At 43.7% G+C, this 27,128-nt stretch overlaps 2 protein-coding genes across 13 annotated transcripts in view; both read right to left on the bottom strand.

The window, feature by feature from the left end:
• Positions 1–15,632, bottom strand: part of SAMD13 (sterile alpha motif domain containing 13) — a 29,486-nt gene extending 13,854 nt beyond the window's left edge. The window contains exons 1-3 of one of the 10 annotated variants that reach the window (XM_083510715.1): positions 15,476–15,632; positions 11,955–12,042; positions 5,163–5,247 (exon numbers count right to left, since the gene is read on the bottom strand). In XM_083510715.1, the coding sequence (XP_083366841.1) occupies positions 5,163–5,247; positions 11,955–11,973 (104 nt within the window). In that variant the 5' untranslated portion in view covers positions 11,974–12,042; positions 15,476–15,632. The other 9 variants (XM_083510716.1, XM_083510717.1, XM_083510719.1 and 6 more) reach the window with 9 other exon arrangements.
• Positions 15,633–23,675: 8,043 nt separating this feature from the next.
• Positions 23,676–27,128, bottom strand: part of PRKACB (protein kinase cAMP-activated catalytic subunit beta) — a 57,316-nt gene continuing 53,863 nt past the window's right edge. For all 3 annotated transcript variants that reach the window (XM_083510698.1, XM_083510697.1, XM_083510699.1), the window contains exon 10: positions 23,676–26,714. In XM_083510698.1, the coding sequence (XP_083366824.1) occupies positions 26,589–26,714 (126 nt within the window). In that variant the 3' untranslated portion in view covers positions 23,676–26,588. The remainder of the gene's footprint in view (positions 26,715–27,128) is intronic.

The following is a 27,128-nucleotide window of genomic DNA, read 5'->3' as shown; positions in this document are numbered from 1 at the left end:
AGCCTTGGAATAAGCAAGCAAGCAAGCAAGTGGGCAAGGGAGCCCAGCAGGCCAGTCTACCAGCCCTTGTTGTTGGGAATGGACAGACAAGTGTGAGGCCAGGCAGGCAGACACCACGCTGGCCTTTCTTGTGCTTGTTGTGCAATGTCTGCTTGGGAGTTGAGTGCCCAGTGCTGAAGGGGAGCCTATTCATGCAGTGCCCGCTGCTGCCACCCAAGATGAGTAAGGTGCTGGCCTCACATTCCCCTTCAGCCAGTCTCCGTTTGGCCATTCAGACTGGGGGCATCCTCTTTCCAGGCCCCTGTGGGGCAGTGTGAGGAGGCACCTCTCTTTGGGGCAGGTCAGAGACCAGGGGCGGCAGCAGCGGCTGCCCGCAGGACTCCCAAGGAGAGGGGAGAGGAGAGGAGGCTGAGGGAACACTCCACAAAGGAGGGTGTTCGAAAAAGGGTGAGAAGCTGCCAGCTCTGCAGGCAAGGGGTGGCATAACTGGACTCCTGAGCCCCACAGGGGTGCCGCAAAAAGAATGTAGTTGGTCATGGGAGCTGTGGACTCAAAAAGGTTGAAAACCTCTGCTCTAGCACAGTTGAAAGCCACAGCCCGATGTTTGCACTGAGCACCAGCCATGGGATTGAGAAGGAAACCCTGAACTGCTGACTTCTCCTCAGGGCTTTATGCCTGTTCTGTTGAATAGGTTTGCAATCACTGGTGGGATTCGTTGCTTCAGAAGCAGCAAAAGCCACCTCAGCAAAACCCTGGCAAGGGGCAGTTCAAGTACATTAACTTTATGCAATGCTGCTGTTATGCTGGTTAGAGCGGCAATCATTAGGTGGGGGGAACCCTGCTAGTTTCTTCTCCTTCCATCTCTTCTATTGCCATCATGTTGCAGCAGTAAATAGTCTTGCTTAGGCTGCATTCACATGACAATTCATTCAATTTTCACATTCATTATATTTCAGCTTTCACAGGATGTAAAAAGCCACTTCCGGAACTACAGTGAAATACAGTGGCACCTTGGGTTAAGTACCGGTACTTAATTCATTCTGGAGGTCTGTTCTTAACCTGAAACTGTTCTTAACCTGAAGCACCACTTTAGATAATGGGGCCTCCCACTGCCGCCGGAGCACGATTTCTGTTCTCATCCTGAAGCAAAGTTCTTAACCCGAGGTACTATTTCTGGGTTAGCGAAGTCTGTAACCTAAAGCGTATGTAACCTGAAGCGTATGTAACCCAAGGTACCACTGTATAGCACAAGTTTAGCAGTTGATTCCACATGGATTCCCCCCCCCCCACAGAAGCAAATAACACATAGATGAGCACTGAACTTGGCACTCTACTTCTAGAAGTGGCTTCTATGTCGTGTGAAAGCTCAAATATAATGCAGAGCTTAACAAAGGGGGGGGAGGGAAATGGAATAAGCTGTGATGTGAATGCAGTGTTCAAACAACAACAGCCCAATCCGCCCTACCATGGACCGAAAACATTTTAAAATCCTACTTGTAATCACTGCCGCAAAGTGACAAATACTTAATAGAGGAAGACATACATCACATGTAGACATCTAAAACTCAGTTTCTGCACTAGCTAATTATGCTTCCCCATAGTTTCTTTTTTAAAAATAAAAATAAAGAAATGACTCCATTAGCATCCAACTCCTAATCATAAGAGCCGAAGGGCAAAGGATTTAATCTAAGCTGGTCTGGTTTTGATTTCCTCTGCTGTGAACCTGATACAAGGCTACTAATTGAAAGGGATTTATAAGAGGGTGTTTAGAATTGTAATACATGGATACCTATTGCATATTAGCAGATTGCATTGGTTATCTCCAAGCAGGAGTTAAAAATTAATGGAAGATGCTTGCCAAGGCTGGAGCCTACGAAACAACGTGGTGGAATGAGAACATGCTCTTTCACCATCTTGTGGTAACTACATGAAGTAAGTGGCTTCCCCCCACCCTTTTCATCTATGTAGATATGTACTTAGGTATTACAACATAGCTTCATTAACATAATGCCTAGAGAGCTGAGACAGAAAAATATGTGCATCTAAACTGGCACCCTAAGCATCAGGATCACAGCCAACAAAGGTTATGCCCATACATTATGTTATGCATTTATCAACCTTAAGGGGTGGGTCCCAATCGTAAAATCATAGGATTGTAGAGTTGGAAGGGACCCTGAGGATCGTCTTGTCCAACCCCCTGCAATGCAGTTGTCCCTTACGGGGATCGAACCTGCAACCCTGGCATTATTTCAGCACTATGCTCTAACCAGCTGAGCTGTTGAACTACAATTCCCTTCAGCCCCACGGAGCATGGCCAGTGGTCAAGGATTATGGGAGTTGTAGTCCAAGAACATATGGAGGGCCACAGGTTCCCAGTTCCCCAAGGTTGATGGATGCTTAAATTATGCAACATGTAATTTCCACCTACGCTATCGTATTATAAACTAATATCTAAAATAATTAGTCCAGCAAATAGAAATCATGTTGATGTGCAAATACGAGGTGTGTAGGGATATCGCAGAGCGGGGAGTGGGGCCCAGAGGGAGCACACTTCCCCGCCAGCAGGCAGCCACAGTCTGCCTGCACGTGTGACCTTGGGGTGCAGGGAAACCCTCCCCCCCCGACAAGCCACAGCTGTCTGGTACATCGTTCCACCTATGTCTGACCTTTTGCGGTCTCAGAAGTCAGCGGTGTCCTGTCTGTAAGTTCCCCCCCCCCGAGACCTTTTGTCTCCTACGTCATGCACTGTGCAAGGGGGAAATGACGCTGTGGAACAGGTGCCAAAATAGTTTTGTATCACCCCACGATCGCGGGACGGAAGACGTGTAAAGGTCACAGCCCAAAATGTATTTGCCTAGCTTGCATGTTTGTCTCAATAAAAGGAGGCTCCACAGGAATGGTGGTAGCTCGCTTCAGACCACCTGTGCGCAGCTCACATGATGATCAACACCTGTCTTGGGCCTTCACTTCAAGGTGTGTTCAGATAGGAATAAGACCAGCTCCCCCAATGTGTGTATGCAACCCCCTTGTTTCTCCGATGTGGCTGTAAAGAGTTTGGAAGTTTGTCTTCTGTTTTTGATTAACCACAGCCTATCCAGGCACCTGGACCTCACAAACTGTTAATCGTAACTATAGTTGGTTTGATACAAAGCAACTTCACAAGTTGCGGTTTAGGGAGCCAGCTTCTTTCACAAACCATAGTTAAGATTAAGTTTGGATGCAACCTCAGTGTTTAATTGAACTAAGCATTTTTATACCACCTTTCATATGGCAGCAAAAAGCAGTGCAAAATACAAAAGAAAAAACCGTTAAAATATCAACAGCCTCTACAACAATAGAGGACATAAGGCATCAATGATCAAGACAAAGCAAAACATTGACGTTGAATTCTGGAACTGAGCACTGGCCAAAGTCTCGGTATGTAAGTATGTCTTCAACAGGTGCTGAAATACTAATAATGTTGGCACCTATCTGAGCTCAAGGTGGAGATGTTTCGACTGAGAGGGTGCCACCACAGAGAAGGCCCCAAAATGCAGCACCACTAGGGCAGCCTCCTCAGCTAATTACAAAGGGTGAGCAGAGCAGTAAAGGAGAGGTGCTCTTTCAAGTAACCTGCTCCTAAGCTTTTCAGGGTTTTATAGGTCAGATCCAAAAAACCTGGTTTGACAGCTAATTAGTAGCCAGCATAATTCTGTTGGGAGTGTGTGTGCAGCATGGCTATCCAGTAAGCAGCTTGCAAACTCCTCCTCCTGGCTATGCCAGAGATTGTGAAAAGCTTCAGTTGCCACTTTCAAAGAACATTAGAACACTTACGAAATATTATATATAAACCCTTTAGCAGCAAGTGCAACCGATTGGATTATTTCAAGGTATGGACTCCACCACTGAACTACAGCTCAGTGGTCTTAATATCAGCAGGTTGTGGGGAGTCAGCAAAGGAATACCATCTACTGTATCCTTGTTGACAAACTCTCCAGTGTTTACTATAGGACAAAAATATTTTGTCTCTGTCCAGTATGAACCTATTGGTTCTAGGTCCATGATGCAAAAGAAACTTCTCATTTACCAACAGAAGTGGCATCTGGATAAACTACCAACAAGGATTACAAGATGCAATCCGATGTCCCTTTCAGGAATCTGCTCATGCAGCTGAAGATGGGACTTCCACCCTGAGACTGTTGCTACAGTGCCACCTCCTGGCAGGCAGTTCCAAATGCACTCAAAGGAGCCAATTCCTTATTCAAAAATTTCATCCTCCAATGGCTTCTCAAACCAAGGAGGATGGCGAAAAGAAGAGGAATAAATGAGTTCCCACCATTCTCTTGATATATTCCGTGTCTTCCACAGTTAACACTATGAATTACTGTTGATCTGCACTGCAGAATGCCTTAAAATAACAACACTATTGCATTGAAGCATTTAAGACATCAAAGGAAAGAACAATCACTATGGCATGTGCTTTGCTAGTAAGATATGGATAAACGACACAACACACAAACCACAGAGGGCAAATACTGGCATTTTAATGCCAACTGGGTTGCTAGGCGCAATTTTGGACCAGGTTCATGAACTGAGAAACTGTGTGTGTGTGTGTGTGTGTGTGTGTGTGTGTGTGACCCTATTAATTCTCCTCTGTGACTTTCCATAACCACAAACATGGTGTCCTTTCAGAGGTGGCTCTGCTCCTGCCAGGAGAGTTGATTCCTGCAGTCCCACAGCTGTGGGGCTATGCATTTCTGCAGGGGTCATATTTCCTACCCCATGCTATCTAAACATCTACATGAAGCCACCTAATGAGGTCATCCAGGTAATTTGGCATGAGATGCCGTCAGTTGAACAGATTACACCAAACTATACTTCTCATTTTCATCCAGTTCAGCTGGTGGTGGGTAGAAATACTGAATCAAGTGCCTGGAGATTACTGACAGACTAGATGAGGGGCCAATACACTGACCTCAATCCCGACAAAACAGGGATGCTATACTGATGGATGTTTTCTCTAACTAGAGCACCTTTCAGGTGGGTTCTGGCACCTCTCAGATGGGCACCATTGCCACTCTTAAGAGAACAAGGAAGGTGTTTGCGGTGAATTCCGGCACCTCTTTTCTCAAAAAAATGGCACTGACTGTTCTCAAAATGACTGTCCCAAGGAAACCACTTACTTTTCTGTGTCGAGAGATCCATTTTCCTTGTTCTCCATGTCAATGGACAGCATGGGGAGGCCGGGAGTGTCTTTTATGTCAGGAGCTAGATTAATAAAGATGAGAAAGAAGAAAGCTACACTGACTTGGAAGCTATAGCTAAAGAGTACCTCAACCGAGGAAATCAAACCTTGATTTTTCCCTTGGAAAAAAAATAAGATAAAATAAGATAAAAGTGGTGGGGAAGTATCACCCACCCATGAGTCTTCAAATTACATTATCTCTAAAAGAAAAATTGGTAAATTCTGTTTGGAGCTTCAACAAATGAGTTAGCCATATTGTCAATTGGCATGAAGTGTGTCCCTCTGGCTGTGGACTGTGCACGAAGACTTTAGGTCCCCTTGCTCAGAAGGGCACTTGGCAGCCTTTGGGTAAGACGTTTCCCCTCAGACACAGTTCCCCATCTACAAAGACCCAGTACGGTATAGTGGTTAGAGCATCGGAATAGGACCTGGGAGACCAAGAGTTCAAATTCCCATTTGGCTCATTGGGTGATCTTGGGCCAGTTGATGCCTCTCAGCCTAATGTACCTCAGAGTTGTTGGGATTAAATGAGGGGAAGAATCACGTACACCTTGAGCTCCTGGGCGTGGGGGGAAGGTGGGATATTATTGCAGTAATAAATAATGTGGAAATACAAACAATATCATTGTTGTGCAGAGAGGAATGAAATGTGCGATACAATCTACCAAATTGCTAGAGTAAAAATGATACTCAGCTACACTACTACTTCTCCCCAACACCAGTCAAGTTACTTGCCACCCTCACATTAAAAAAAAGTGTAACATCAGTATCCTCTGTATTTTTCTCATTCCACAGGTGAAGCACAAATAACCCGACTCCCAAACATCATAGAGTTCTTTATGCAACAAGTGAAGCATCAATATAGTGTACTGAGTCCAATTTCAATTGCCTCAACCCAGTAACTCTTGTGAGAAAGAGTACCACATTTTGCCGTCTCTAAAACGCCCCCATGTATAAGACGCCCCCTATTTTTGGGGACTCAGATTTAAGAAAATGGGGGGAGATATATTTGTGTATAAGATGCCCCCCTAATTTTTGACATTATTTTTTAGTCTTATACACAGAAAAATACGGTAGGTTTCTCATAGTTGGCATCAGCAACACATATGACAATATACATCCCTATCAGTATGGCAATACTCATCCGGGCCCCACGAAATTGGCTGGGTTTGCATGGGAATATTCATCTCACCTCCACACAGTGATGTTATTGCGTACAACTGAATCGCGACCAATACCTTTTCCATAAACACTCTTTGGGATCTCCCGGAGTTCTAGGGCAATTATTTTTTTTAATCAGCAATGAATAGAATATCAATTAAGTTATTTCTCTTGGGCTCCAGTTAGTGAGGTAATTTTAATTTATCCATGTGTATATTTCTATCCATGTCAACATTTGTGGAAAAGAAATACACACACAAGCTGCAGCAACTGTCTCCAGGGCTATAGCTGACTTTTTAAAGATGTCCTCTCCGCCCATGCCTGCTGAAATGATTTTGGTAGCAATGATTGCAAGCTAGAAGACCTTTTGTGCCATTGAACACCATCCTTGCTAAATTTTTAAAAAGCAGGGGGTGGACTTAAGAACTGACTTCATTTATGGGCTCTGGTATAACTGCCTTTTACTTCTTTTTTTAAAAAAATGGTTTGAATTTGGTATGTTTACATTAACAATACTTAAGGTTAACCCACAGTTTCTTGGGTTCAGACAGAACACTAAGCGGTGGTTAATGAAAAATATAAGCAATCACTTCCAGTTCCTCTTTGTGGCCATGCCAGAGGAGGAGACGGCTGGTAGGGAAGGACACTAAGTTGAAACAGACACAAAAATGGAGATTCACAACTGAGGACTTCTTTGCCTCAAGGCAGCAGTAGTGAGGAGATAACCTGAGGGGGAAGTGAAGCTGGGGCAATTTCATCAGGGAATCAATTCCTTCAACACTGGCTGCCTTGCCAGAAATTGCTATCCTTTACAGTGGTACCTCGGGTTACATATGCTTCAGGTTACATACGCTTCAGGTTACACACTCCGCTAACCCAGAAATAGTGCTTCAGGTTAAGAACTTTGCTTCAGGATAAGAACAGAAATCGGGCTCCAGCAGCGCGGCAGCAGCAGGAGGCCCCATTAGCTAAAGTGGTACCTCAGGTTAAGAACAGTTTCAGGTTAAGAACGGACCTGCGAAACAAATTATGTACTTAACCTGAGGTACCACTGTATTCACTCAGGGCTCCTTCAAATGTCTTTTTTCATTGAACTTTCATGATGATTTGTCCTCATGATGGTATCGGGGCAATTAGTTCTAAGGTGAGGGAGAAGCGTGTACATGGACTGCTTCTTGGTGGCTCTGCAGAAACAAGACACTTTTCCCGCCATTTTAGCAAGCCTGGAGAAGTCAGGGTAAGGGGGACCTTCTAGCTTGCTCAGAGCTGTAGCAAAGCAAGGCTGATTTGCAAGTTTTGCAGCTGGGTTTTCTAGCCTTTCTAGGTGGAAGGTCAGCAAAAGGCAAGAGAAGGCAGCTGAGGAAAGAAGAAATAGCTACTCCACTCCTGTGATGTAAAAAAACAAACAAACAGGCAAAAGGAAACTTTTTCCTGGCAAGTTGGGAGGTCAAGTAATGCTATCCATCAAGTAATGCTAACCTGACTGAAAAAGCAGAGAGAGAAATTCAAACCTGCGAGTTTGTTTTGAGTCGCTGATTTTATAGGTAAACAAAGGCAGAACGATTAGTTAGGGATATTGTTAACTTACTAATGTAAGTGTATGTTGGGTTTTTCTTAAGGATTATTTCTTCTGTTTCTTGATTGCCTTTAAGTCTCTTTGGAGAGAGAGGTGGGGACGGATTTATCTTGAAAACAACATTTAAAAATATTTGCTGTGACCAAAACAAAACATATTACTACTACTACTACTACTACTACTACTACCACCGTTGTGAACAGAATAGGTTTCATAGAAGTGAGAAAACTCAAGATACCATTTTTCATGGTTCTCTACACCTGTATTTTCAAAGTAGGCATGAAGCCCCAGGTATTTAAGATTTGCATATGTTTATGCAACTCAGGAGAGACGTCTAATCCCAAACCAGTTTATTTGGATAGATCTCTCATTTAAGGATATAACCAAACGTTTGCTGTTGTGGGCATGAAATAAAACCAAATGATTACTTTTCCCTCATGAAGGCAGTGCAGAATTCCATTAGTACTCCCATCCAGCCAGCCATGGCCAGATGCAAAATAATAAAAAAGGCAATTATGAATTGTTAGTTTATAAAGAGGTACGGGGTAATTGTCCCTCGGTACAGACTTGCCTCCCTGCCACAAGATTTGAAATCCAGTCATGTCCAGGCATCCCTATGGGCCGTTAGCCATGACTGTATACACATTCCTCATATGGTTTAACATCAAATGTTTCTTTTCTCTTATTCATTTATTGCACCAAAATTACATGTTAAGAATGAGCCCTGAGCTAAGAAGTAGTGAGGTGTCCCGCCGGGGAAGGAGGTCACTACTGACTGACCAAAGTCACACTCTGTAACATAAGCATGCCTAAACAACCAGGTCAGACAGTGCTTTGGGTACTTATGAGATGTTATTTGCCACCCACCCAACTCACCACAGCTGGTCAGGATATGTTTGTATTTACAGGATGCATGAGACTCTAGATGAGGTTCTACCCAGCTCTCTGTACGCTCAAACACATTACTGGACATAGGGCCCCAAATTAGCAAGAATCCTGGCCAGCCCTTCTGTATAGTTTTGCAGCTGTATATGTAGCTGCAGCTTAGGGAAAGGTAACATTTTTAGCTTGTTCAAAACATGGCTTAGCATGACTGACACCTGTTTAAATGCCACTTGCGACTTTATTGAAGCGCAGCCTCTTATGGCGGGTGTGTGAATTGGAAAGCAGAGGTTTCTTGGTGGCGATTCCAAAGCTTTGAAAGTGCTGTCTGCTCCTGCAGGGGACTGTCGGTTTGTTAGGATCATTCATCAGAGGTCCTTCTTACAGGTAATCTCACCATTAGAGGTGACCAGATCTTTACCATGGTAACACCCAAACTCTGGAATGTTCTGCCCAGAGCTCCCTACTGGGCACCAAATTTAGCACTGGTTTAAGGTGCAGGGTTAAAAATGGTTTTTAATTTGCCCAAGCCTTTTTGCCTTAGTAAATTTGATGCTGCTTGGAGTTTTCAAAGGTTTTTTTTAAAAAAAACTGCTTTCCTGCTGGTTATCAATGTGCGGTCATACCTCAGATTACACACGTGATCCGTGTGGGAGGCACCTTCGCAACCCGCAGCATTCGCAGCCCGAAGCACCGTGTCTGCGCACGTGCATGGCGTCATTTTGCACTTCTGCGCATGGGCCGAAACCCGGAAGTAACCTGTTCTGGGACTTCCGGGTTCGGCGCGGTCCGCAGCCTGAAAATGCGCAATCCACAATATTCGTAAGTTGAGATATGACTGTATTTTTTCAGTGTCTGCTTCTTGTTATTTGTTTTGATTAGCAGGAGCCACCCTAAGAAATCTCTCAACCAGCTTTATAAATAAGCAGGTAGGTAACTCTGCCTTTGCCCAAACTGCTCACCTCCTGACACACACACACACACACACACACACACACACACAGGCACATATAAACACACACCACATTTCCCCTTGCTCCCGTGCACCAACAGTTGTGATTTGTTCTTGAGAGCAATCCCAGGGTCAATTCTGGCTGTACTATGTTAAGTTTAGAGAAGCAAGCACTGGGTTTTTTGGGTTTCTTTTTAACAGAGTAATATGGAAAAGAGGGTTCAAAAGGCTGAGGAACGGAAAGGACTATGGATTTAGAAAATGGGAGACAAGGAACACAGAATTATATGGATATGCATATACTGATGAAATGGGAGAAGACCCCAAGTCTACTTCTGTCTGAGAAATTCATTTTGCCAGCATCTTGAAGCACAGATTTATTTTTATTTCATAAAATGTATACACCACTTGAATGAGGGGGAAAACAACCTTCAAGGCAGTTTACGAAATGATAAAACAAGAAAACCAAAATTACAACAGTACTTTAAAACATACAAAAGTGAAAATACTAAAAGAGATTAAAATTACCTCGGCTTTCTCAGCATCTAGGCAGGCTTGTCTAAACATTAGCGTTTAAGAAGGTGCCAAAAAGAGTACGGTGAACGCACCTGCTCAATCTCAATAGGAAGGGGGTTCCTAAGTGTAAGTGCTACCAAACTAAAATGATCAAGTTCTCACAAATGTGGAATGGGTATTATGCAGCACCTGTAAGCAGCGCCAATTCCGTCAGTTGGCACAGTCAAGTGGACACATGTGGGGCAAGGTGGTTAGGCAAAAGATTCCTGCACTGTAGAGGGCTGGACTAGATGACTCTTATGGTCCCCTTCCAATTCTGTGATTCTATGACCGCGTAGGTAAACTGGTCCTGACTTCTGAAGGGCTTTATATACTACTAGGTTTTATATCCTCAAGGGAACTGGCAAGATATCACAGCTTCCTCCGAGGAGTTCCAAGGTGGCACACATGGTTCTCCACACAAACACCTCCATCTCATCTTCACAACAACCCTGACTGGGATTTGAACCTGTGTTTTCCCAAGTCCTGGTCTGAGATTCTAACCACTACACCATTCTGGCTCTCATCTTTGGGTGTGACCCCATGCATACACCTAAAAACCAGACAGTCCAGCAGCCTTAAGTCCCCTGGTCAATGGATGGGGCCAGTTTGCGCTTCCCTGCAGTCCAGAGTCTTGCTGGCTAGAGTGATGGGGAAAGGGGGAACTGTGATGCCCCAGAGAACAATCTGATTTAGCACACTTACGGTATCTTAAAAACCTCGGAACTGTCAAGTTTGCCCGATACTGTATTTGCAATTGGCACCCATTCATTCTTCCTAAACATTTTCCACACAAATAATAAATTAGCACTGGAAAACCTTTTGCCCTGAGTGGGGAGCAAGCTGTGTGCAGCTGCTCCTTCTCTAGCTGGTGGATGGGGATAGGATCAGTGCTCCCCCCCCCCCGGGGATATTCAAGGATACGCAGTACCAGCACCTCTTTTGTTGTTGTTAAAAGGTGTGGCACTTATAGTAACAAATTTATGGTGAATACCGGCACCTATTTTTCTAGGAAAAAAGCACTGGGTAGGATGGTTTCCCCCTTGCCATGGCATTCTTCCTGAGAGGCATGAAGTGAAACCTTGGTGTCCTGGTCAAAGGCTTTCAGCTCTGGAGTCCCAGGGTTGGTTGGTTGGTTGGTTGGTTGGGGTGTGTGTGTGCCTGTGTGCATGTTATTACAATATGCTGTAAGCCACCTTGAGGTTCATTTAATCAAATAGTGGGCTATAACCCTTCTAAACACGTATCTAAAGAAACACATATCTACTTAAGAGCAACGGAAGATACCTACAGGAAGAGAATGGTCAGTGAACACAACTATTGGCTTCAAGCTCTTAACCTAACTACACTTTCCTGGAATTCACAGGGAACTTCCTAAAAAGTATTTTTAAAGAATAAACTTTTTTAGTAAAGAAAGAACACTGAAATACCATGACCCGTGTTCCAAAGTGGTCATAACCTCAAGCAAGCTTAAGACAATCCTCATTCTTAACTGCCACAAAGAAGAGTTCAGAGTTTTAAAACAGGATCTCAGAAGTTTTCCATATTAGGTGCACCTAATGTGTTTGTTTTGGATATAAAGAGAACTCATCTTTTTTGCTCACACCCCCTCATTCTTTCCATTCTGAAGCTGCTCAATTATCCTCCGTGAATTTCCTTCCAGTAAGTTCCCTGACTGCCTGGGTGTTCTACCTTTAAAGCAACAACAACAACAACAACTGCTTAAAAGCAGCAATATGAATGTACGTAGTAGGCACAGGGAGAATTTAGTGTCAGTTTCCTTGTTTTATATTGTGCACCTGAACATAGGCTGTTTAATTTATACTTTTGAAAAACACAGCTGAGTGGGAAGGGAGTAAAGTTTGGGCATGATGCTTTTGTAGGTGTGTCATAACTTTTAGTGCCAAAAAAGCTTTCTGTCTCTAATCTATCCTCAGAAATGTTGTGAGAATTGGAAGTGAAATCAAGCAAAACAATGTTTTTATTTTATTCTTTAAAAAAACAAACACCCCACACAGATAGAGAAGTAAGCCTGCTAAGAAGTCGTTCATCTAATGTGTAGTCCTAAATCCCTAAACACCTTTTAACCAAGAAGCTACAAAGCTTTTAACATCCTTCAAAGTGCCAACACCATGTTATGATGAGAGGAAGAAAAGGAAGCTTCCCACACACCATGCAAAACAAACTTTAAAAATAATGCAGCAATGCAACTAGAATTCAAAAGGGATTTGGAATAAACCAAACGCTAACATTTCTTTCTTTCTCTCTGCAATGATTTTGGAGGGGATCAGTTGCCTGAAGGGAAACATCTAATGAAATATTGTAATATATATATATATATATATATGCAGGTTTTGGTGTCCTCGGGTGTCTTCCCGTGTAAAAGTTGGGGTGTCTAGGCGACGTTTCGACGAGGTCTCACTCGTCATCTTCAGGCTGGTGCTTTCGGCTTCTTGTTACTGGAACAGAGCGGGATCTCAGTGTTTGAGTTCCTATAAATACTGTAGAGGGGTGTGGTGTATTGCCTCAAAAGTTCTGGGCAGAGGGGAAGTTCCCAGGCTAGTGTTCTTTTCTTCTTTTGTTCCTTAATTACTTGAGGGATATCTTGAGTGATTTCTGGAGTGATATTCTGAGTACCACTTAGGTGGGTCATTAGGTGTGGATTAGTTGCTAAAGCCTTCGTGTCTTGACCTCTTGAATTTGTGAAGAGTTTTTCTGGGAAGATGGCTGTACTGCACTTAGTTGTGCTTTGGCTTGGCTTCGTGTATAGGGGCGAGCTGTGGTTTTGTGCCCTGTGCCAGCCAGATCTGTGTAGGGATTGCAGGGGGGTGCAGCATCCGGAGGTGCCACTATGGTTTGGTTACTGGATGGTGTCTGTAATTTATCTGTGGAGAGGGTCTGGGTTTGGGTCTGGTGTGGTTGATTGGTGGTGGCGTTCTGTGTGCCTCTGGATCTGGTGTCGGTTTTTGTGGGGAGGGCTAATTTCCAGATGTCTGGCAGGCGGGACGTGTCGTCACGCTTGTTCATGTTGTGACACGTCCCGCCTGCCAGACATCTGGAAATTAGCCCTCCCCACAAAAACCGACACCAGATCCAGAGGCACACAGAACGCCACCACCAATCAACCACACCAGACCCAAACCCAGACCCTCTCCACAGATAAATTACAGACACCATCCAGTAACCAAACCATAGTGGCACCTCCGGATGCTGCACCCCCCTGCAATCCCTACACAGATCTGGCTGGCACAGGGCACAAAACCACAGCTCGCCCCTATACACGAAGCCAAGCCAAAGCACAACTAAGTGCAGTACAGCCATCTTCCCAGAAAAACTCTTCACAAATTCAAGAGGTCAAGACACGAAGGCTTTAGCAACTAATCCACACCTAATGACCCACCTAAGTGGTACTCAGAATATCACTCCAGAAATCACTCAAGATATCCCTCAAGTAATTAAGGAACAAAAGAAGAAAAGAACACTAGCCTGGGAACTTCCCCTCTGCCCAGAACTTTTGAGGCAATACACCACACCCCTCTACAGTATTTATAGGAACTCAAACACTGAGATCCCGCTCTGTTCCAGTAACAAGAAGCCGAAAGCACCAGCCTGAAGATGACGAGTGAGACCTCGTCGAAACGTCGCCTAGACACCCCAACTTTTACACGGGAAGACACCCGAGGACACCAAAACCTGCATTCCTGTACCCGTGAAAATCTACGAAAACAAATATATATATATATATATATATATATATATATCGCACATCAGGGCTCCTCCACTTTTCTGCTCGACTACATCAAAGCTTCTCAAGAAGGAACAGAAATAGCTGGTGTTTCCATAAAACGGGAGGAGGTAGAAATCACTACAGTACTTGTGTTTTCACAGCTCTCGAGTGTGTAGTAATCCTCCCTGAACATATTTTCTTTATCCCTTCGGGATCATACTCAGTGCATCCCCAAGTCTTGCTTTTCCAGTTTTCGATTGGCTAAATCTTCCTAAACACACATTCCAATATCAAACATGCATTTTTGAAAAGCAGCTGCTTTTAGGGAAGCGCTCACCATTAACTGGGTCAGGAACAAAGAACTGGGGGTAGAGGGGGAGGCAATAATTAAAAGGAGTGGGCCAAACAACAACAAAGACACCCCATTGCAAACGGAGCACACAGCAGAGCTCACTTACCTTTTTTCATTTATACATGCATACATAGCCAGCAAAAGGCTGCCTTCCTCCCAGCACAGCGGCAGCCACATGCAGAGTTCCAACTAGAACACGGGGCAGCCAATCAGAAAGAAGCTGTCATGGAGGGAGGCATGCTGGGAACCGTAGTTCAGAACTCCAGAAACCTGCCGCTTTGGGGGAATGAATCGTATTTATAGACCCGATGCGAAGGTTCTTGAGCTATATAAGGAGAGGGAGCCCTTGGAGCTGCTGAGCACGCTTCCTCGGGAGTAAGCTCCACTGAAATCAGTGGAAGCGGCTTCCAAATAAACGTGCTGAGATCGAGGACGTTAAAAAGAAAAGGAAAAAAGTCTGCAAACCCGTTGCTTGTGATCCAACATATACAAACCACGCATTTATAAATGCGCTAAACGCTGGAATGAGGGCGGGTGGGTGGAAAAGGTGAAATGGGTGGGGTGGGGGCGCTGAATGAAAGCAAGTTTGGGCTTGAGCAAGGAACTTAAAAAGTATTTATCCTGAAACAACTTTTCCTACTCTTAACATTGCTGGCCTGCTTATCAGGACGTCTGAAAACATGATTTTAATGACCTACTTAATTGGAGGACAAAACATTGTAAATGTCTTAAAAAGAGGCTTTGCTTTTGCTGCAATGGGGGGGGGGACCGCTCAAAGCTCATTGAAGGAGGAGTGGGAAATAAAGTGGAGCTCTTATTAAACACTTGAAAGCAATGAATTAAGGAACCATTGCTTTTTTGGAAAGTGAAAGGAAGGAAGAAAAACGCTGTGGTTATGCATTACTCGCCCTGTACCCCTAAGGTCCCCATGGAAGGCAAATCCCAGGGAAACCCGGGAGAAGTCGTGAGAAACCAAACCCAAACTGGAGAAGTCGTTTTCTCCTCGTCCACCTGCCTCCTAAGGCCAGCACAAGCCTGCTCCTTACCTGGCTCCATGGATTACACGAAGCTTCGCTTTAAAGCAGCTCAAGACATAAGGAATTTCGTCGCCCGGAATTACAACCAGCCACCTGCCTCTCTCAAACCAGGTAGGCCGCTGTCCTTCTGCCCCAAAATCAGAGCTGCTCTTCCTATAGTGGCCAAGAGGGGTCATAAGAATCGAAGGAGATGCCTGATGGTTGTGTCTCGCCTAGCATTGTGCCACAACAGTCGCCAGCCAATTAATTGCCTCCTGTCTGGGAGCCAAAAAGGAGAAATTACAGATCTTGCCCACTGGGTGCAGCCCCACTACGATCTTTTATTAGGAGGCGTGCTGGGCTACCCTGACTTTAAAAACCCCACTAACTTCACTACCTAATTTGGCCATTTTGAAAAGGTGCGTTAATAAAACCTGTATTTTATATGCCTTGATTAAATTGATTTGCCTTGAGCCAATTGAATTAACTGGGTGAGCTGGGTTTCTCGTATTATCAGAGAAAGAAATACTCATTTTTCTCCACCGTTAATAATCTTACAAACCTTTATTATGCCCAACACCCATCAGAGAAGAGTCACATCTTTCCTCTTAGTTTGAAATGGTTTTTTGAGCCACAAGAACACCTTTTGTGGTTTTTTTAATCAGATGTAAATATCCAACTTTGTTCCAACTCCAGGTTAACACATGACTTGAATGGTGGTATCAACCAATTCTAATAATTTATGGTAGGTTACTGAGCTGGCACAAGTCTGCATGAGTCTCCTCACCCCCATGTATGCTACCATTATATATCAGTGTTTATTACTGTTTTATAGAATCAAAGAGGCCTAAAATGCCGAGCTAGTGCGTTGGGTCCATATGAATTTGTACTTGAATCCCACTGAAATCAGTTCAGAATGTTTGTAGTGATGAACTTTAGCCCTATTGACTTCAATAGGAACGAAGTGTAACTAACCCGGCTAACATCCAACTCATGGATTCAAACAATAATGTTATCTTTACAATGGTACCTTGGTTCTCAAATTTAATCCGTTCCAGAAGTCCATTCCAAAACCAAGGTGTGCGTTTCCATAGGAAGTAATACAAAATAGAATAATAAACAAGCCCTAAAACAGCAATTTAACATGGATTTTACTATATAACGAGACTATTAATCCATAAAATGAAAGCAATAATCAATGTACTGTACTATAAAATAAATAAAACAGTATTGTAGATGATAAAAATTAAAATTATTATTTTTTCTTAACCTGCACTGGTGATAGTCATTGTTTGGATGGGGGGCATTTATCCATTTCCGCAGTCACTCACTCATTCACCCACTCACTCAATCAATCAATCAATCAATCAATCAGTAGCTGAACTGGGTTCCACACAGTCACAAAAACAAATTAAGCAAAAAAGCCTCAAAAACAAAAAATACAAAATAAATAGCAAAAACAAAAGCACCAAATATAGGCTCCAAATATCATCTCAGAGCACTGCAATCAGAAATGGAAGGCTTGAATTACAATGTGGGGACACAGATTAGCAGCACAACACTAAAAAATGGAAGCTCAGGACTCAAAATGGAGCATGTTCTGCTTTTGAAGCAAAGTTTGCAAACCGGAACACTGACTTCCGGGTTTGCAGCGTTCAAGTTCCAAGCTGTTCAGGAACTAAACTGTTTGAAAACCGAGGTACCACTGTATTGCTAAATGGGGATTTGTCCAGGTATCTTTAGCTGAATCATAACCCTATTATCCAAAGGAGACTGCTCCATCAGGGCAAATGGGACACTGCCTCACCAGCCTTAGCCTCCCCTGACCCAATTGTCTTTTTATTTAGAACCATTCCCCGGGGCTGTCAGAGTTCTCCTCCTTAGGCAGTGTACACTTTTTTTTTTTTTACTCCAGCTTCAGTACGCTCCCACCACTGGCTTGCCACAATTCATCTGCATCCTGCAGCTTCTTGAGAAATACTGCTGTTTGGGGCGTTTTCTCCCAAATCAGTTTCTATCCCATTTGAAAATGTAAGCTGCTGCTAAGCTGAGGTGTGTACGTATGAGACAGCCATTGCACATGTGCAGATGACAACTTCATTGGATCGTAGTTCAAGGGAGCAGCATAGGTGGGGGCAGAGAATCGGGTAATGTGCATTGAGTAAAGACATCCCCCTTTCCTCTACTGTGTACATCGGAAACGTAAAAATGTGACTTGAAACACAGCAGGAGGAACCTCATGTGTTAGTTAGGGTTGCTATATTTCAATTCTGCCTTTGAAATCTGAGTAATGGGATGTGGATGTATGGCAGCCCTATGCTGCTAACTGTTGTTGTTGCTGCTGCTGCTGCTACTATTTTACACTCTATACTGCCCTAGACCTGCAGGTCTCAGGGCAGTTCACAAGATAAAATCACAAGATACATAACAAAAATAAAAACAAGAACCTCCCAATAATCCCCCAACACATTTTAAAAGGGCATTAGCTGTCAATCAGCCAAAGGCCTAGCTAAAAAAGAATGTTTTTGTCTGGTGCCTAAAGGTGCATTCCTATGGGAAACCGTGCATCGCAAGACGAAAAACTCGCAAGACGAAGAGACTTGCAGAACGAAGTAATTTCGTCTTGCGAGGCACCACTGTACAGTGGTACCTCAAGTTACATATGCTTCAGGTTACATACGCTTCAGGTTACAGACTCTGCTAACCCAGAAATAGTGCTTCAGGTTAAGAACTTTGCTTCAGGATGAGAATAGAAATCATGCTCCAGCAGCGTAGCGGCAGCAGGAGGCCCCATTAGCGAAAGTGGTGCTTCAGGTTAAGAACAGTTTCAGATTAAGAACGGACCTCCGGAACGAATTAAGTACTTAACCGGAGGTACCACTGTACTGTTCATAGGTTGGGAGAAGCAACCAGTGGTTTTCTATGCAAGCTCCTTACCCTTTGAAAATTCCACCCTAAGCAAAAGTATTGGTGACGATCCTACATCTTTCATATTCCTAACGATAGTAAGTAATTGTTATCCACTGCAACGCCTTAACCCTAGGCAGAATCTAAAGAAATGGGAAATCACAGCCAACAGGAAATGGAACCGGAAGATACGGAACTGGTTTGTGAATGAAGCAGTGGCGTAGCGTGGGGGGTGCCAGTGGTGCCGGCCGCACCGGGCGCAACATCTGGGGGGGCGCGAGTCCAGAGGGAAGGGACAAGTTCCTTCCTCCGCCGGGCTCCCCGCCGCCGCCGCCAGCCTTGCGCCCTAGCGCGCGTGTGCCCCCGCCGCCACTGCGGCTGCGCTCCACTCACTGCTCGCAGGAGGAGCAGCCGCTGCAGCAGCGCCGCCGCCGCCACCGACGCCTGGCCACGCACGGGCAGCCTCCGCACCCCGATGCTGCCGCCATCCCCTCGGCCCAGCCACAGGCGACGGCTGCTTCTGCCGACTGGGAGGGAGGAGAGCTCCGAGGGGCCTCGCCGCGCCCTGCGCTCCCCAAAACCCTCCGAGAGGAAGCCAGCAGGCGGGCGAGGGTCTCCCGGCAGAAGGGGCGCCGCTGGCTCCGGCTCTCAGCGCAAGTCTCAGCCGCGGGGGGGGGGCGAGGACGGAGCACGGCTGGAAGCCCCCGGACCCGGCCGGGAGGAGGAGAGGCGCTCGCTAAGCCCAGATCTGGAGCTCCACCTACAGCCCAAGGAGAGGAGGGGGCGGGGAGGCGCCCAAGGGGAGGGGGCTTCGGCTGCCTCGGCCCGCGGGGGCTCCGTAAATAATAAATTTAATAAATTCCTGCTGAGCCTTTGGGGGGGTCCTTGGCTCCTTCGCTCGCCCCCAGCCCCAGTGGCGTAGCGTGGGGGGGGTGCAGGGGGGCCGGGCGCAACATCGGGGGGGGGCGCTTGCACTCGAGTGCTAAAATCCACAGGTTAGGGGGCGCAAATTCCTTGCCTTGCCCCGGGTTCTGACAACCCACGCTACGCCACTGGAATGAAGGACTACATAATAAGCAAATAACTACAGACTATTGTTTTATAATATATGACTGCAGTAGAGAGACTCTTGTCTGAACAAAGATTAAAGGATTTAATATTCTTCAACATGGAGGAATGGTTGTTGAAGTTATTGGAGGTAAAGTTGTTATGTTGGACTGGAGGAAGATTATTGCAGACATTTATTGATAATGATAATTGGAGAACTCCTTTTGGACTTTTTGTGTGGAAGAGAAAATGAATGAATTTGGAGACGTTTGGGTCTGAAGTTTGGGGAAAATATTGCTTAGCAGGAGGAGGAAAAGTTGGAGTGAATACTTGGAACAATATTTTTTTAAGTGTAACTGATAGATGGAGAATCAGAAGTCCCTTTTATTTCTCTTGATCTTTTTTTCACCTTTTTTAATTCTCTTATTATTTTTATCTTCTTTCTTTGCTTATGTGTGTGTCTCCTTTACTCTGGGTCACTGTTGGGATTATACAGACATGAAGATGATGATGGCTCCATCCCTTTCTGTGCGAGATGAAGGGTTTAAGATCTAGCTTTGAGAGAGGACTTTGCATTTTCTTTTTTTCCTTTCCTTTGTTATTGGTTTCCTTTGGATTAGGTTTTTTTTATTGTGCTGTTTTATGGAAAAGCTTCAGTAGAATCTTCTTATGACAAAGAGATGCGCTATGCACAGAAGTTCTGTGTGCCTAGCCGAAGCATGAGCTTCTCCCATCAACTTCCAGGCTGTTGTACCTGACAAACTGACCTGGAAGTCAGGGAACGTGCTGGAGTAACCTCTCATATAATTGCGGGAAAACCTCCCCTACCTCCTCAATCAGCACATTAGAAGGACTTTCATTGTAGTGTGTAGTTTTAATATAACAATCAGCGTCAAAAGTGCTTCTGAAAAACAGCTTCAGATCAGAGCGCCAGAGGAAGACAGAAGCGTCCTTGGTGTTTTTGCTCAATGCTGTACAACAGCCACAAGGTGGAACTACAAGCCTGGGTTCCTTCCATGCATCAGATGTTCAGACCATAATTACAAGTAATGTTGAACAACAGCATGGCAGACAAAGGTAAGAGTTGAAAGGCAGAGAAGCTTAAGGGCAAGGTTCAAGCATAAAGCAAAAGCCAAACAGAATTCCATTCTGAATGTGGGAAAAAAAAGTTAGTGGAGCAATATTTTGGCTTGGATTCAGGGGTTACAGCTGCAGTTCTACTCAGTTTTACTAGGGAGTAAGCCCTAGTAAAACTCAGATATGCAGATGACACGACCTTGATGGCAGAAAGTGAGGAGGAATTAAAGAACCTTTTAATGAGGGTGAAAGAGGAGAGCGCAAAATATGTTCTGAAGCTCAACATCAAAAAAACGAAGATCATGGCCACTGGTCCCATCACCTCCTGGGAAAAAGAAGGGGAAGAAATGGAGGCAGTGAGAGATTTTACTTTCTTGGGCTCCATGATCACTGCAGATGGTGACAACAATCACGAAATTAAAAGACACCTGCTTCTTGGGAGAAAAGCGATGATAACCCTAGACAGCATCTTAAAAAGCAGAGACATCACCTTGCCAACAAAGGCCCGTATAGTTAAAGCTATGGTTTTTCCAGTAGTGATGTATGGAAGTGAGAGCTGGACCATAAAGAAGGCTGATCGCCGAAGAATTGATGCTTTTGAATTATGGTGCTGGAGGAGACCCTTGAGAGTCCCATGGACTGCAAGAACATCAAACCTATCCATTCTTAAGGAAATTAGCCCTGAGTGCTCACTGGAAGGACAGATCCTGAAGCTGAGGCTCCAGTACTTTGGCCACCTCATGAGAAGAGAAGACTCCCTGGAAAAGACCCTGATGTTGGGAAAGATGGAGGGCACAAGGAGGAGACAACAGAGGACAAGATGGTTGGATAGTGTTCTCGAAGCTACGAACATGAGTTTGACCAAACTGGGGGAGGCAGTGGAAGACAGGAGTGCCTGGTGTGCTCTGGTCCATGAGGTCACGAAGAGTCGGACATGACTAAACGACTAAACAACAAGAAGCCCTAGTGATGTCAGTGTAAGCTCCTTGCAAGCAAGTTTGCATAGGATTGAGGGACAAGGCCAGGATCGTGAACCCACTGATACTTCTAAGTAGATGCACTTAAAATTGAAGCAGTCACACTCCAGTCTTGTGCATACTTACTTAGATGTAAATACCTGTGTTCAATAGGACCTATTAAGTGGTTATAACCCTCCAAGTTCAAACCTTCCAAGTGTCCCTATTTTCTAGGGAGAGTCCCAGATTTACAGAAGCCATCCCAGTTTCCGATTTGATCCTGGAATGTCCCACTTTTCCTTAAAAAGGTAAAGGGACCCCTGACCATTAGGTCCAGTCGTGGCCGACTCTGGGGTCGCGGCACTCATCTCGCTTTACTGGCTGAGGGAGCTGGCATACAGCTTCCGGCATACAGCATGACTAAGCCACTTCTGGTGAACCAGAGTAGCGTACAGAAACGCTGTTTACCTTTCTGCCGGAGCGGTACCTATTTATCTACTTGCACTTTGATGTGCTTTCGAACTGCTAGGTTGGCAGGAGCAGGGACCGAGCAACAGGAGCTCATCCCGTTGCAGGGATTTGAACCGCCGACCTTCTGATTGGCAATTCCTAGGCTCTGTGGTTTAGACCACAGCGCCACCCTTTTCCTTAGGACATCCCTATTTTCATTGGAGAAATGTTGAAATGATGTGTACCTAGGAGCTTGCAAGCTACAATGGCCTGAGGGGCAATATTGTCTGGCTTTCTATGGCCACAGTGGAGCAGGAGATGGAAGGTAGCTCAACAGCTCTCTCCTAGAGCTATGCTGATCCATAGGAATAGCTACAGGAGGAAAACCTGCTTCTGTCCTGTGGCAGGAAATCTCCTTAGGAATCCTACTTTCTTCGTGGCAAAAACATGGGGTGACAGTGATTCAGCTTGTGATCAAAGGTAGTTTAACCCACCTGACAAAATCCAAGTTGAAGACTGTCCCCCTTTGTAGTAACTGGTGCACCTGCTTCTATTCCCTTTCTAAAGGAAGAATGCTTACTGCACCCTTTGTAGCATTTCTGGAATGGCTGGGTGGCCACATGCTCTGTGATATGGTGATGTGAGCTTCGCTGTCCCCTAGTGTCAGGGAGAAGCGACTGAGAGGATGAGGGAGAAATACCTCTTCTCTACTCTCTGTCTTGAGAAAGGTCTTTGCTTGGTCTCTCTCTCTCTCTTGCCTACAAGAGCTCTGCTGGTGTCCACCTGTCCGCAATAAAGACAAGATGTCATCTGGGGCTGACAAGAAAGGGCCCTTCGCCATCTGCAAAAAGTATCAGCAAACTGCTTTTCCAGCTTCAGAGGAGGGGCCTACCCCCCATGCTAGCTGTATCTTCCACTTAGGGAGAAACTAAACATGTCCTGAACATGTCTACTTAAATAAATAAAAAAAATCTGTTGAATTCAATGGGGCTTAATCCCACAGTGGCTAGGATTGTAGCCTCAAGTGACCAACTTTATATATATCAAGGCTAATCTTTTGGAAGGTGCCAGTTTCTTTTACATAACTACACACCCACCCACTCTGTGTCTACATAGACCCAATTCTCACAAATATCAGAAGTGGTAAACCTCGGTCTGTACTATTATCACCTGAGGCTGCATGCTACTCCATGCAAGTAAACAACACGAAATCATTTTTAAAGGAAGATGCAAATAGAAACTTTATGGTCAGGAAGATGGGCACAATCTAGCCTAATTTACAGCCTGAAATGGCCCACTGCACAAATTTACTTTGCTATATAGTCTCTGGGACCACAGTTGTTGCCTATTAGTGGTCTCTCTCCATGTCAAATGCCCTCCCTTCCAAAAATGCACATGGCATTCCAAGCTTTAAGTGTGATGCAAATTTTGTTGTGTTTTGTTAGTGTAGAGGTTCTGTAACAAAACAGAATTGTGACTCTGGAGAATTTCAGAGTTCACAATTTGGGGTGCATTTTTTTCATTCCAGTACAACTTTTTTTTTTAGAGTGGCGATTGCACTGACTGAACTGAATTGGGAAGTTACTTAGACACCAAACACACCACACCACTGGATTTTCAAGCAGTTTACCGTCACCAGTGATATAATGAAGAATCAGGCCTAAACCAGCCTATTATAGCGCTTGTGCGGGTTGCTCTTCAAAACCTTCCTTCTACATAGAGCATGTATCTGGGTCCTGTGGCAAAGCAGAATTGCATGGGAACCTCCTGGGTCATAAAAAAGCAGCACAGCCTTTATGCAGTGTTGTACATAATTTAATTTGCAGTTTTGTATATAAACTTTTACTGTATTGCACACTATTGTAGCAAACTATTTGCAAAGAAATCAATAAAATACTTACAGGATTTAAAAATAAGGGTTTTAATGCAGCTGACAAGAAAATAAAAGAAGCAATTTACTTAATGAGATACAATCCTTTATGTTGAAAATGAGAGTTACATACAACTAGAGTACAGTTAAAAGATACCATACAGTCCAACACTTAAATTCCTCAAATTGTGTAAAATTAACAAATCTCTACTGTCAAATATACAGCATTTGAGTGATGGAAAGGATTTTTGAAATTAAATACAGGCATCATGATCTTGTGGCTCTCATTTTGTATTTTTTAAAATGACAGGGCCATGTAACATATTGCCAAGTTTGTACTCTTTGTAAAGGACCTCCTCCTTATCTTTTGTCCTAACCCCTTTTATTTCCAGTCTATTATTCTGCTTTAGGATTTATTTTTACTGTTTGTTTCTGACACATGTTAAATAGTTAAATAAGCTTAAATCAAAGAAATTAAGAGGGTACTTCAAAAATATGTCCACCTAGAGTTGATTTTTTGGACATGCTGGAATCGGTCCCTTGCATTCCTTAAGAGACAGCCAGAGTGAAGTCTCGCTACCTATGTTAGAGAAGACACGTGTCTCGTGTGTTATCCGATTATACTACTGGCTAAAATTCACAACAGAATTGAAAAGGTGATCTCCAGCATTTATTAAAATTTTCAAAGTCCATAAACAACAAAGTCACTGTAGAATTTATCGCATACAGCTAGCATACAACAGCATGTCCTCAGCCTAGATGAAATACAAAAGATTGTTTTTTTCATACAAATAATTTCTTTTAATTTATTAATGTGACAATATAGTTATTACATAAAATTTGCTACTGCAAAGTATCGTATCCTTGTCTTGCACATACATAGACGGGGGGTGGGGTGGGGTGGACAAAGATGGCAAACAGACTCCTAACGATGAATATGTGCAAAACTGCTTGACAACTGAAAGAGACGTACATAACGTTGCATGGTACATTTTATTTCGCAAAAATGTCTACGGAGACTTTTATTTTCTTAAAGGAGTGTCATAAAGATTAAAAGGAAGCAATGCCAATGGTCTCATCTGCCCTGGCATTCTACAGAACACCGTGACTACGCAAGCGATCTAGATCAGTTTAATAAAAACACTTCATCCTCGTATGCATGTAAATTGATCATAAAACACGAGCCCAAGTTTATTTTAAACATAACTGATGTGCCATCATCATCTTCGGACAGGCCACCGAGACATTGAGCGCCTGACTTAAAAAGTTGTATACGGACAAATTTAAAAGCACAAAGAAGGTTGTGCTGAGCCACTGATTGTTAACAAACACTGAAACAAGTGCGTGTAAAAGTGCTGGGAGCTAGCACATGGCGGCGATACCCTTTTTTAAGTCAGTTGGTGAGATCATAAAAACATAACGCAACTCAAACAATTCTCCGTGTGACCGTACATTCCATTTCACTGAAAGAAAAAAAGGATGTTAGAAATGAAGACACCACATCACAGATGGTGGCACTTTGAAAACTTTTTTGCCTCTTTTCCATGCGAATGAAGAGCCGCTGGTAGGAACCATGATTGGAGCAGCACTCCACCCGTGATTTACTAATATAGTATACCAGAATAAAAACTTGGCATTTACTTCTTTTATTCTTCACAGCTAACAGAAATACCAGGTTTATCTAGCAACGCATCAATATTGTAACACTAATTTTTCAATTTGCTAAACCATTCATTCTCATAACCTAAAGAGGTTTTTTTTCTTTTTCTTTAAAAAAAAAAAGATGCTTTCCCCCCCTTTGATAAAAAAGGGTTGAAATGTGAAATACTTCAGGAGCCCCAACCTTGACATTACTTAAAAAAAAAAAAAATCAGTCTTAAGTCTCTGACAATACTGACCAAATCTTTTAAATGTTTTGGGTTTTAAGGTGTTAAAACAAACCCCCATTTAAATAGCTACTTAAGCATGGTTAAATATGGTCCAAAGCCCAGGCTGGATGGAATTGTTCCTGCTTATTGAGACTGTGCTTCTCATGGCACAGGATGCTTATGGCATATTTACCTACTGCCTAGGAAAGGGGGGGAAATGAGGCAGGGAGAAGGACTGCCAGCATGTAGAAAACCAAGGCACGGGGTCTAGCTACTGAACCCTACACAAACTGTCCAATTTTGATACTAAATTTGGTCAGTCTCCAGGAAGATGTGTTTTAAGTCAATTAGCATACACTCGTATGGCGATAAATACTATCTTCAAAAATGCTAGTGGTGTTGGCTAGATTTAGTCTGAGCTACTTGGGAGGGGGGGAATACAAACCTATGAACTGTAGCCTCAGACACAAAGACAGATACGGAAGGATTGGCTGGCACAGACTAGAAGCAACACTTATCTTTCACTTCGGTCTAAGTCACACTAGCCAGAAACACCTTCAGTTTCATTCGCACAAATGCATTATTCAAAATAAAACGGAGCGTTGTTGGGTAAAAGGCTACTTCATTTTAAAAGGGGAGGGGAAGAGGGAGAAAGAGAAAGAGGAAGGGGAAATGAACAATACACAGAAACCAAAGGAAAACGACAGAAACCAAAAAGGTAATTAGGAAAAAGTGGTCTATATTCTGTGTTACAGCACAAACAGTGCTTTGCTTAATTGTGCCTAGTTATATGGGTTGGTGCAAACTGCACACATGGAAGATGGCAATAAAGACCTCAGTCAACTTTGTGGAATGAAGTAACTAGGTAATTGTTTTGACATATGATGGTCTCCGCTCCACCCTCATGAGTTAACAGAGTGCAAAGATCCCAATGTAAGCCCTGATGTCCTCTGATTATCCAGCAAGTACTAAAAATCAGCAAATTCCTTTGCACATTTCTCTGTTAGAGACACACGGATATCTTCTTCTTCATAGTCATCAAAGTTGCTGGTATCTCCAGGGCCTCTACATTTTGGTATGAATGGAGCTTCTACCTGCGTGGGGAAATAAAAACACAGATTATTGCATTTGCCAGTCTGAAAGAATTAACTAGCAAAAATAAGATAACAAAAGACAGAAAATAACAATGCTGATATTAATAACTACAACAATCATAATTCACTGATATATTCCAAGCATGAATGTAAAAAGGTTAAAAATTCTCCATTATGGAATGGATGCATTCAGGAGAGATATGATATTGTTATTTTTCGGTGAAGTATCCCTTTAAGTTAGCTATAACAAATACAACCTCACCTGTGAGCACTGCATCAACACAAGAAGACTTATTAGTGCCATTTTAAAGGCAAACTCAGATCTACATAAAATGCAATTCCTGAGAAGGAGATTTTACAAAACGAACAAGCTCTAAGCACAAGAGACTGACCACATAAGTGTTGCTGCACATA

The sequence above is a fragment of the Podarcis liolepis genome (assembly GCF_965112155.1).
Source record: "Podarcis liolepis genome assembly, chromosome: 6".
Lineage (NCBI taxonomy): Eukaryota > Metazoa > Chordata > Lepidosauria > Squamata > Lacertidae > Podarcis > Podarcis liolepis.
This window is presented reverse-complemented; position numbering and strand designations above follow the sequence as displayed.